This window comes from Loxodonta africana, chromosome 1 (genome assembly GCF_030014295.1).
Source record: "Loxodonta africana isolate mLoxAfr1 chromosome 1, mLoxAfr1.hap2, whole genome shotgun sequence".
Taxonomy (NCBI): domain Eukaryota; kingdom Metazoa; phylum Chordata; class Mammalia; order Proboscidea; family Elephantidae; genus Loxodonta; species Loxodonta africana.
The window spans coordinates 170,080,440-170,092,799 of record NC_087342.1 but is presented as its reverse complement, the minus strand read 5'-3'; the positions used below and the strand labels follow the sequence as shown (position 1 = coordinate 170,092,799).

Genomic DNA, 12,360 nt, shown 5'->3' with positions numbered 1-12,360 from the left:
TATCTATATCTACTCAAGCATAACCTTATAGTTATTTCTTATGGTTACTGTACATATTTATATCACTGTAGGTTACTTCCACAGGCCAATTTTAAAAAAGAAGATTCCAGCTCCATTTCAGTGCAAATTCTGCCTTTAAAAAAAAATACTTTTTTAAAATTACTGTTCTTGGTTCTTTGACCACCTTAACCTTTGGCATCTCTGACTCATGCGACAAATGTTTATTGTGTACCTGCTGTATAAAGCGGGCACTATTTGACATTGGAAACCCTGGTGGCATAGTGTTTAAGTGCTACAGCTGCTAACCAAAAGGTTGGCAGTTGAAACCACCAGGTGCTCCTTGGGAACTCTATGGGGCAGTTTTACTCTGTCCTGTAGGGTCTCTATGATTCAGAATTGACTCTACAGCAATGGATTTGGTTTTTTTGGTATTTGAATGCATCAATGAACAAAACAGACAAATATCGCTGTCGAAATGGAAAGAAAGGAATTTTTGTTTTCATGAAAATCATTTGTGAATTCCTCAGCAATTTTCGTTAAACTCTAGGCATGTAATACAGTACTTTCTAAAGTTAGGAGCTGAAATCTGTATTCTTTAGTTACGTGTCTTCCTTATTACCATCTCCATAGGTTAATACAGTTTTCCACAAAATAGACTATAATGTAATGCCCAACAGTCATTTTAAATTAAAGTTCTGGATTTAATAATATAAAACTTATTAGACTAGTAGTTTATATTTGTTTATTTTTAAGAAGGCTAATTTGCTATACTATTTTAATTTCTTTCAGATGTCCATGTCACATGTACTGATTCGGTCATTTCTGACTCCAGTGATTCTTTTTTTCTGCCTTCTATTTAATAGCATATAATTTTGGCCAGTTATTTAATTTAAGCTGTATATAAAATAGAGGCGATACTTTCTGCTAAACATCTAGTGTTTTTCCTCATATATAGTATTAGTTTCATTTTCCTTTCATAATCATATTCTAGTTGTTTCTTTTTAAAAGAGGAACATGTGTTCTATTGAAACCACAGCAGTATCCAACAGCTTGTTCAGAGTATCAGTATCTTCTATACCATACTAAAAACCCAAACCAAACCAAACCAATTCTGACTCATAGTGACCCTATAGGACAGGGTAGAACTGCCCTATAGAGTTTCCAAGGAGCACCTGGTGGATCTGAACTGCTGACCTTTTGGTTAACAGCCGTAACACTTAACCAGTACACCACCAGGGTTTTCATATCATACTGGAGTGTGCTAACTACTGCCTTTTTTTCCACACTTCTACACTCCATGGCCTCAGGGCCTGTCATCTTGTCTTTAATGATTAAATATCAGTTCTTTCAACCAGAATATTTCTCTGGATATATTCGCCAGCCCAGTAGTTCTACTTGATTTGCTGAGCAAAAGACATAACCTTGAATAAGCAGCATGGAGAATGGTGTAGAGTTAGATTCACAGAGGAGCTGAAAGAGAATAAAATACAATTGATTCCAGCAAAGGAAGCCTTAAGAAGGCAAGAAACAGCGAGTGCCTACTGGAAAGGAAAAAAAACATGAAGTTTTGCTAACTTCCTCCTTTTTCTGTTTGGGTGATTTCCATAAATTATAAACAGTTTTCTAAAATTTGCTTTCATGGTTCCTTTCTGGGTACCTTTCCTGGGTGAAAAATACTGAGGAACTTCACAGTATTCAAGCTGAGGCTTTACCTAGTCCCCTCCCATACTTTTCTCTGTCCACAGTCCAAGTGGGCCCAGTCTCCATAAGGACAAAGTTCAAGGGAGTTAATAGATAGTGGCAGGGTCATCAGTCTACCAACTTTGTACGCTAAGCTTGTGCTTTATGGCCGTTTAAAGATTTAAATGTGTAGCTCAAAAGATAATCACCTCTATCTTATCTTTCCTTTTTTTTTTTTTTGCCATTTCAGCATTTTTTACATGTTCAGTGACATTAATTACATTAATCCTGTTGTTCAGCCATCACCACTTTTTTCCTTCATTTTCTTCATCAGTAATTACCAAAATCTATTCTAATTTCCAGATATCCCATGCTTTTCCAGGCTTTCATCTCCTTGTGTAATAATGCCATAACCGTTTTCCATTTATGATCTCGTCTCCTTTAGGTCTTTTAACGTACAGCTGCTGGACTGTGCCTTGAGTACTGTTTTCTTTCTACTTTTAGTATCATAGTGAGTCTCTGCTGTTCATCAAGTGAAAATTTTTGTTTGACCTTTAAGGGCCTTTCTGTTGCTGCCATCAGGTATTTTTATAAGCGCTTTTTATGAGTATTTTTCTACCTCCACTTGATTTTGCCCTCATATAGAAGTACCTCTTTGTCTTGGCGTTCTTCTCCATTGCAAGTAAATCTAATATAGAGTAGATTATCAAAACATGATGCATCAATTGAGAAGGCAGATTGATAAGTCAGGGCACACATCAGGACTAAGTTGCTTTTCTTAGAGCTGTTTAATTCACCAGGTGAATCATTTTAAGTTAAATTTAGTAGAACTGATAAATATCTTAAGTAGCAGGACAGCTGATTAGATTGTATTTTTATTTGGAAAAAGGTTTACAGAAAGACTATAGATAGATATGTGTTGTTTATTCTAGACATTTATTCTGTAAGCTGTACTTAAAGCAATGACCACATAAGAAAATTTAAAATGTCTTAGTCTCTTTGATTTTCTATAAAAAGCAGTTGACTTTGTGTGGAATATTCAAAATAGTGCAAAGAAAATTATTGTTTTCCTTAAAATTTAAAAAACCTATTTAGTGTTTATTATTTTGAAAAAATAACTAATAAATAAATATGGCTTTACAAATTTTCATTTCAGTTGCTTTTGCCGAGAGTAAGTTATTTGACGTTGGTAACTGACAAAGTGAAAAAGCACTTTCAGAAGGTTATGAGACAAGAAGACATTAGTGAGATATGGTTTGAATATGAAGGCACACCACTGAAATGGTGAGTGAATTTTTCTACGTTATAAAGCGTTAAGTATATGCTAGTGCCCTGAAGCAATTTAAAAAAAAAAAAAATTCTCCAAAGAAAGAAATCACTAGTTTAGCTCATATCATTGTTAGAATACTAAATTGAAAACATGTTTGCCTTCTGTTTGGATGCATGGACGACTGGACAGGTTCATATGCTTTCAGCAATGGTTTTTATATGGCCCAATAATAACAATATACTTGGCTATGAGGATTTTTTCAGGTTTATTTATAACTCCCTTATTAATAAGTTATCTTTATGACACTATTAAATTTTGCTTCTATCTCTAGAAATTTTATAATGGATCTGTATAAACAGGTAATTACCTACAGTGGCATCTTTCAAACTTATTGCCACATTTTGTTGACCACTGTGCCATTACCATATCTCATCTACTTTAAATGTATTGATTCCTTTTTATTTGAAAAATAATTTTTATTTTATGTTTTGTTGAAAATAAGTCTTAGTCTGGCCTTATCTGTATGCAGATAGTATTTCTTTTGTACTTTTTCTATTATAGAGGTTTAATTGATTGTGCTTCCAAAAACAGTTAATGAAACTGGAGAAATTACAGAGAGAAGAATATAAAAAGAGATGCAAGATATTGAAATGCTGCCGTATAGATGTAGTTGAATGAAAAATATACAGACTGAGACAGTATTCAAATGAAATCATGAAAAATACAAATAGGTTAAAAATACTTGCTTCCTGAATCTGAGACTGTTAAAACTAAGAGTTTTAAAAGAGATTTAAGACAAATAAAGGAAACCAATAGATATTTAATAAGTGTAGCTGACTCAAATTCAAGGACTATTATGATAAGCAAGGAGTGAGCTTTTGGAACTCACCTTGTGCTAGTAAAATCCCAAGAGAGTAGATTGTTCATGATGATTTAGAAACATTTGAAATTATATTTTGTATTGAGTTATGGATCAAGTTTCTCACTTTTTGAAGTGGTTCTGGGAAGGAATGACAGAATTCCCTTTTTGTAGCATTCTTTTTTAAAATCCAAATGGAATACTGGGCTTCCTGATCATAGACTCTTTGTGACCCTTCTTGAATAGTTTTGAATAGTTTGACTTCAGGCAGCATAGATGAGACAAATGCTTTCTGTTTCTTTTTATTCCTTAAAAGAATTGGAGGTTTTGGAATGAGAAGGTGGCATAAAAGGAGTGTAAGAGGATCAAGGATCAGGAGAATAGAGAGAAGGAAAGGAAGGAAAAAGGTTGTGGGTGAGTAGCTTATATAATGTGAACTAACAAATAGGATATATCTGTGTACTGGGGAGGTGCAGTTGGTTAAGGCATTTGGCTCCTAACCAAAAGGTTGGATGTTTAAATCCACCCAGAGGTGCCTTGGAAGAAAAATCTGATGATATGCTTCCAAAAAATCAGCCATCGAAAACGCTGGCAGTGCGCAGTTCTGTTCTGACACACATGGGGTCACCATGAGTTGGAATCCACTCAACAGCAGCTGGTTTTGTACTTAACAGTTCTATCTATATTATAATTATATTGAAATTGTATTGCTTTGTGTGCATTAGTTACAGATCACCATAGTTTGTGAGTCTAACACACAGCTTTTCAATTTTATTATAAAGTGGAGCTTCTCAACAGCACTATCTAATTCTTTGTGAGCAGGGGTACCCTGTGCATTTTTGAATGTTTAGCAGTAACTCTGGCATAGTACCAGTAGTACTCTGTCCAGTTGTGATAAGCAAAAGTGTGGAGATACATTGCCAACTGTCTCTTGAGAGGCAAAAACACCCCCAGTTGAGAAGCTTTGGAAGAAATGGAAAACCTCAATTTAGCATATACAGTAAATTATATAGTGCTGGAAGATGAGCCCCTCAGGTTGGAAGGCACCTAAAATATGACTGAGGAAGAGCTGCCTCCTCAAAGTAGAGTCGACCTTAGTGAAGTGGATGGAGTAAAGCTTTCAGGACCTTCCTATGCTGATGTGGCACAACTCAAATAAGAAGAAACAGTTGCAAACATCTGTTAATAAGTGGAATGTGGAATGTATTAAATATGAATCCAGGAAAATTAAAAGCTATCTGAGGCATTAGTGACCTGAAATAGACTGGTATTGACCATTTTGAATTGGACAATCATATGGTCTACTATATTGGGAATGACAAATTGAAAAGGACTGGTGTCACGTTGTCAGAAAGAGCATTTCAAGATATATCCTGAAGTACAGTGCTGTCAGTGACAGGATAATATCCATATGTCTACAAGGAAGAACAGTTAATATGACTGTTATTCAAATTTACACACCAACCACTAATGCCTAAGATGAAGAAATTGAAGATTTTTACCAACTTCTGTGGCCTGAAATTGAGCAGACATGCAATCAAAATGCATTGATAATTACTGGTGATGGCAATGCGAAAGTTGGAGACAGCGAAGGACCAGCCATTGAAAAAATATGGCCTTGGTGATAGAAATGATGTGGGAGATTGCATGATAGAATTTTGCAAAACCATTGACCTAGTCATTGGAAATACCTTTTATCAACAACATAAAAGGCGACTATACACGTAGACCTTGCGGGATGGAATACACAGAAATCAATTCAACTACGTCTGTGGAAAGATTATAGAGAAGCTTAATATCATCAGTCAAAACAGACTGAAACGTTTGCTCCTATGCAAGTTCAACTTGAAACTGAAGGAAATTAAAACAGGTCCATGAGAGCCAAAGTATGACCTTGACTACATCCCACCTGAATTTAAAACCATCTCGAGAATAGACTCGATGCATTGAACACTAATAACCAAAGACCAGATAAGTTGTAGAATGACATCAAGGACATCATACATGAAGAAAGCAAAAGGTCATTAAAAAGACGGGAAAGAAAGAAAAGACCACAATGGATGTCAGAAAAAAACTGAAACTTGCTATTGTACGTAGAGTAGCTAAAGTGAATGGAAGAAATGATGAAGAAAAAGAGCTAAACAGAAGATTTCAAAGGGGAGCTCGAGAAGACAGAGTAAAGAATTATAATGAAATGTGCAAACACCTGGAATTAGAAAACCAAAAGAGGAGAACACACTCAGCATTTCTCAAGTTGAAAGAACCGAAGAAAAAATTCAAGCCTTGAGTTGCAATACTAAAGGATTCTATGGGCAAAATATTGAACCATAGAGGAAGCATCAAAAGCAGATGGAAGTAATACACAGAGTCACTGTACCAAAAGAATTGGTTGATGTCAACCATTCGGGAGGTAGCAGATGATCAAGAACGAATAGTACTGAAGAAAGAAGTTCAAGCACTGAAGGCACTGACGAAAAACAAGGCTCCAGGAATTGACAGAACAGTAATTGAGATGTTTCAACAGATGAATGCAATGCTGGAAGCTCTTACTTGCCTATGCCAAGAGATTTGGAAGACAGCTACCTGGCCATCCCACAGGAGAGATCCATGCTCATGCCCATTCCAAAGAAAAGTGATCTAACAGAAAGCAGAAATTGTCAAACAATATTAATATCATACACAAGTAAATTTTTGCTGAAGACAATTCAAAAGCAGTTGCAGCAATGTATCAATAAAGAGCTGGCAGAAATTCAAGGCAGATTCAGAAGAGGACGTAGAACGAGGGATATCATTGCTGATGTCAAATGGATCTTGGCTGAAAGCAGAGAATACTAGATATATATACCTCTTTCCTATTGGCTATGCAAAGGCATTGGGCTATGTGGTTCATAACAAATTATGGATAACATTGCAAAGAATGGGAATTCCAGAACACTTAATTGTGCTCACGAGGAACCTCTACATAGACCAAGAGACAGTTTTTTGAACAGAACAAGGGGATACTTCGTGTTTAAAACCAGGAAAGGTGTTGGTCAGGGTTGTATCTTTTCACCATACTTATTCAACCTGTATGCCAAGCAAATAATCCAAGAAGCTGGACTATATGAGGAGGCCTGGTGGCACAGTGGTTAAGAACTCGGCTGCTAACCAATAGGTCAGCAGTTCACATCCACCAGCTGCTCCTCGAAAACCCTACGGGGCAGTTCTACTCTGTACTCTAGGGTTGCTATGAGTTGGAATTGACTCCGTGGCAGTGGTTTTGGGTTTTTATTTTTTGGTTTTGGACTATATGAAGAAGAACGCAGCATCAGGATTGGAGGAACACTCATTAACCTGCGATATGCAGATGACACAACCTTGCTTGCTGAAAGTGAAGCGCTTACTGATGAAGATTAAAGACTCTACAGCCTTCAATATGGATTACACCTCACCTAAAGAAACAGAATCCTCACAACAGAACCAATAAGCGACATCGTGATAAATGGAGAAAAGACTGAAGTTGTCAAGGATTTTGTTTTACTTGGATCCACAATCAGTGCCCATGGAAGCACCAGTCAGGGAATTAAACATCGTATTGCATGGGGCAAATCTGCTGCAAGAGGCCTTTTTAAAGTGTTAAAAAGCAAAGATGTCACTTTGAGGACTAAGGTGTTCCTGACGGCAAGCCATGGTATTTTCAGTTGCCTCATATGCATGCAAAAGCTGGACAATGATGAAGACCAAAGAAGAATTGATGCCTTTGAATTATGGTGTTGGCAAAGAATATTGAGTATACCATGGACTGTCAGAAGAACAGACATATCTGTCTTGGAAGAAGTATAGCCAGAATGCTCCTTAGAAGCAAGCATGACGAGACTTCAATATCAGAAGGGACCAAATGCTGGAGAAGAGCATCTTGCTTGGTAAAGCAGAGGGTCAGCAACAAAGAGGAACACTGCCAATGAGACGAACTGACAGAGTGGCTGCAACAGTGGGGTCAAGCAGCAGCGATTGTAAGGATGGCGCAGGACTGGGCAGTGTTCTGATGTTATATATAGGGTCGCTAGGAGTTGGAACTGACTGAGCGGCACCTAACAATAGCAAGTAAATGATTGTTAAATCATCATTATTCAGCTGCTGCTTTATTCTATCCTGTATGATGTTCATTTTTGTATTAAACATGGTTTGTATCCCATAAGCTCATATTCTGGGTATGATATTAATAGATATTGTCTGGACATATTTCTCTCTTACTGCAGAACATTGATTTTGGCTGAAATGTATCATGTTCCTACCTTCTGAAAGTTTTATTGTTGTTGTTGTTAGGTGCCGTTGAGTTGGTTCCGACTCATAGTGACCCTGTACGTAACAGAACGAAACACTGCCCAGTCCTGCGCCATCCATACAATCGTTGTTATGCTTGAGCTCATTGTTGCAGCCACTGTGTCAGTCTACCTTGTGGAGGCTCTTCCTCTTTTAGTGAAATTATATTCTCCTTTAGAGAGCTTACATGGAAGTCATTGTGTTCCAGTATCTTCATTTTAGTTCTGGGGCTCTTATTTTTTTTTTATGCATGATATCATTTTCATAGTTATGCCATGCTCTAAGCTTGTACAGTTAATGACTTTTCATATATTTTTCCTTTAGTATTTTTAGGTACTTTATATATACTATTTAAGAAATGAATAACTCAACCCTGAATGTAATTCAGGGCCTCTGGGCTAAGTCTTGATCTTTTTTCTCTTTGCTACCAACAACAGCAATTTTCTACTGTACTAAAAATATATATATATTTATATTTTCCTGAAAATAAGCTAGCTCTATAAAAATCTACCTGGCATTTAAGCAAGGGGCTTTATAGTTTACGGTAATCATCATGGGAAGCAGTGATCATCCAAGCATGTAGGATTTGCACTTTTGAGATCATACAAGTGTCTTAACAGTAGGAAAAAAAAAAAACCCATTGCCATTGAGTTGATTCCGACTCATAGTGACCCTATAGGACAGGGTAGAACTGCCCCACAGGGTTTCCAAAGAGTGCCTGGTGGATTCGAACCGCCAACCTTTTGGTAAGCAGCTGTAGCTCTTAGCCACTACACCACCAGGGTTTCCCATAACAGTAGAGGAGTATTTAATTAACTACAATGATGACATCTTTTCTATACTTGATTCTTGTGCAGTTTTGATAAATTCAGGCAGGAAAGAAAGTCAGGCATATTTAGACACTTCATACAAGAAGGAAGAGAGGTCATAAATTGATATTCTTTCTCCTTCCACGACTCTGTCCTCCTATTAAGATTGTGTCGTTGAAGGTGATAGTTCGCAATTAGAAAAACAAAATCCAAAACTGCAGTCCTAGCCAAATCATGCGTTTTATGACCCTGAGATGGTAAAAAAAAAATTGACTTCTTATAGGTGGGACCGAAAGTAAGAGTATTGGGGATCTTTTTTTTTTTTTGATAAATGCCTTGCTTTTAAGGAATTTTCAGAAATAGTATACAAAGTCACAATAGCAGAAATAAATAATAGCGGAATAGTATATTCCTAAAGCAGATTGTGTTTTTCCGTTACTGTTAATTCTCTGTCATTATATTTTATCCTTCTACTTGGCTGACAGATTGTGTGAGAAGGGAAAAATGGTTCCAAATATATGATAAAAGAATATTTTTTGAAGTTCAGTTTGTTAAGGTATAATTTACATGGAGTGAAATTCATCTTTTTGGGGGGGTATACTTTGATGAGTTTTGACAAATGCATCAGTTGTGTAACTGCCACCACAATCAAGGTAATGGAACACTTCTATCACCCCACAAAGTTCCCTTGGGCTTCATTATAGTCCGTTCCATTGCTCTGTCCTCAGCCCCTGGCAATCATTGGTCTAATTTCTGTCCTTGAAGTTTTGCCTTCTTTGGAATGCTCTTTAGATGGAATCATAGTATCTAGCCTTTTGTGTCTTGGTTCTTTCACTTAGCATAATACTTTTGAGATTCATCCTGGCTGTTGCAAGATTCCTTCAACAACCGTGGCTCCTTTCTTTTTCATTGCTAAGTAGTATTCCACTTTATGGCTTTACTACAAATTGTTTATCCATTCATCAATTGATGGACATCGGATTGTTTCCAGTATGAAAAAAAAACTGCTGCGAACTTCCATATACAGGTCTTTGGGTTGATATATGCCAAACTATATATATATTAAAAGGTAAAAACCTTAGTTTTGGTTTCTGCGTGTTCACTGTTGGTTTGTAGAAATGCCATTGAGTTTTGTGTTGATATTGTATCCTATGACCTTGCTAAACCCCCACCTATTAATTAGTTCTGGGATTTTTTTTTTTTTTAGGGTCCTTGGGATTTTCTACGTGGACAGTCATGTTATCTGCTAGTATAGTTTTATTTCTTCCTTTACAATCTTTAAAATTTTATTTCTTTTTCTTGTTTTATGGCAGTGGCCAGAATTTCTATAAGAGTGGTGGGTAGTGAACATTCTTGTGTTGTTGATTTAGGGGCAGTGCATTCAGCCTTTCATCTTTAAGTATGCTGTTAGCTTTAGGGTTTTGTAGATAGCTTTTATCAAGTTTTTATCTATTCCTAACTTCCAGGGAGTTTTATCATTCCAGGAGTGTTGGATTTTGTCAAATGTTTTTTCCACCTTAATGTAATGGTCATATAATTTTTCATCTTTATCTTGTTGTTACGGTGAATTGCATTGATTGATTTTTTAAAATATTGAGCCAGTCTCTCATACTTGTAAAAACACCATGACCAAATGGGGTTCCTGTATAATTTTCCTTTTTTTTTTCTCAGTATTTACTGTGTTTTAGGTGCAAGTTTACACAGCAAATTAGGTTCCCGTTTTTGTTTTTGTTTTTTTTTTTAATAATTTGCATTCACATTGTTCTGTGACATTGGTTACAGTTTTCACAATGTGTCAGCATTCTCGTTATTTCCATTCTGTTTATTCAGTTTCCATTGATTTAGCTTCCCTGCCTCTCCTTACCGTTTCATCTTTGTTTTTGGGTAAATGTTGACTGTTTGGTCTCATATAGTTGATTGTTTAAGGGAGAACAGTACTCATGGGTGAGTACTGTTTATTTTATGAACCAATCTATTATTTGGCTGAATACTGACCTCTGGGACTAACTTCAGTTCCAAGCTGAAAGGGTACCTTAGGGCAATAGTCTCAGGGGTTCCTCTAGTCCCTTGGTCCAGTAAGTCTGGCCATTTTTAGGAATTTGAATTTTGTTCTTTATTTTTCTCCCGTTCTATCCCGGTCATGTGTAATTCTTTTTATACATTGTTGGATTCAGTTTGCCAGTGTTTTGTTGAGGATATTTGTGTTGCAGTTCATGAGAGACATTGGTCTATAGTTTTCTTTTGGGTAGTACAAAGGGCTAATGTGTTCTGCTGCTAACTGAAAGGTTGGAAGTTCAAGCCCGGCCATAGGCATCTCAGAAGAAAGGCCTGGCAATCTGCTTCTGAAAAATCAGCCGTTGAAAACCCTATGCAGCACGGTTGTACTCAGACACACACTGGGTTGCCTTGAGTTGGAGTCAACTGGTTTGATTTTGTTTGGTTTTATCATCAGGATAATACTTGCCTCATGAAATGAGTTGGGAAGTATTTTCTCTTGTATTTTCTGGAAGAGATTTTATAAAATGGTGCTAATTCTTCTTTAAATATTTGGTAGAATTCTCTAGGGAGACATCTGGATGTGGAGATTTTCAGGAGCTTTTAAATTACAAATTCAGTTTCCTTGATGCATGTAGGATTATTTAGATTGTTTGGTCTTGATTGAGTTTTGGTAGTTTGTGGTTTTTGAGGAATTGGCTCATTTCTTCTAAGTTGTTGAATTTATGAACATAAGTCGTTTGTAGTATTTATTTCTGTTTTTCATGGCTGCAGTTGTGTCTTGTCTTATTTTCATCAGCTTTGTTAAAGATGTCAATTTTATTGATTTTTTTTAAACCAGCTTTTTGCGTCATTGTTTTTTCTTTATTGTTTTCCTGTTTTCAATTTCATTAATTTTTTGGTCTTATTTTCTTCCTCCTGCTTGCTTTGGATTAATTTTGCTCTTCTTTTTCTAGTTTCTTGTAGGAGCTTAGGTTATTGATCTGAGACTTTATGTCATTTTTAATGTAAGCATTTAGTGCTGTAAATTTACCTTTCATCACTTCTTTAGCTGTATTCCACAAACTTTGACATGTTGTCTTTTCCTTTTCATTCAGTTATATGTATTTTTTACATTTCTTTGAGACTTCCTTTTTGACTCGTGGCTTAATGAAAAGTATGTTGTTTAATTTCCATGTGTTTTTAGAGAGTTTTCTGTTACTGATTTCTGGGTTTTTTTCCCATGTGGTCAGTAAACACACTGTGTAATTTCAATTGTTTTAAATTTGTTGAGGTTCATTCTGCACTTTTAATTCCCTCACCATGCAATCCCTAGGTTCTGATTTTTACCTTCTAGATATGTCTTGAACTTCATGCTTTGTCTACCTGAATGCAGACCCATCAAATTTCTCATTTGGATCACTTTATTTGTCTCCTTGCCTCTAATACTGTTCAACTTCAGTTTA

The 12,360-nt window shown here is 36.2% G+C and overlaps 1 protein-coding gene across 8 annotated transcripts in view; it reads left to right on the top strand.

Moving 5' to 3' along the window:
- The window catches only part of ATG5 (autophagy related 5), a 220,824-nt gene that overhangs the window by 26,007 nt on the left and 182,457 nt on the right, over positions 1–12,360 (top strand). For all 8 annotated transcript variants that reach the window (XR_010322545.1, XM_023543213.2, XM_023543205.2 and 5 more), the window contains exon 3: positions 2,837–2,964. Coding sequence is in view for 7 of the 8 variants with exons in the window: in XM_023543213.2 (XP_023398981.1) it covers positions 2,837–2,964 (128 nt within the window). In the remaining variant the exon portion in view is untranslated. The remainder of the gene's footprint in view (positions 1–2,836; positions 2,965–12,360) is intronic.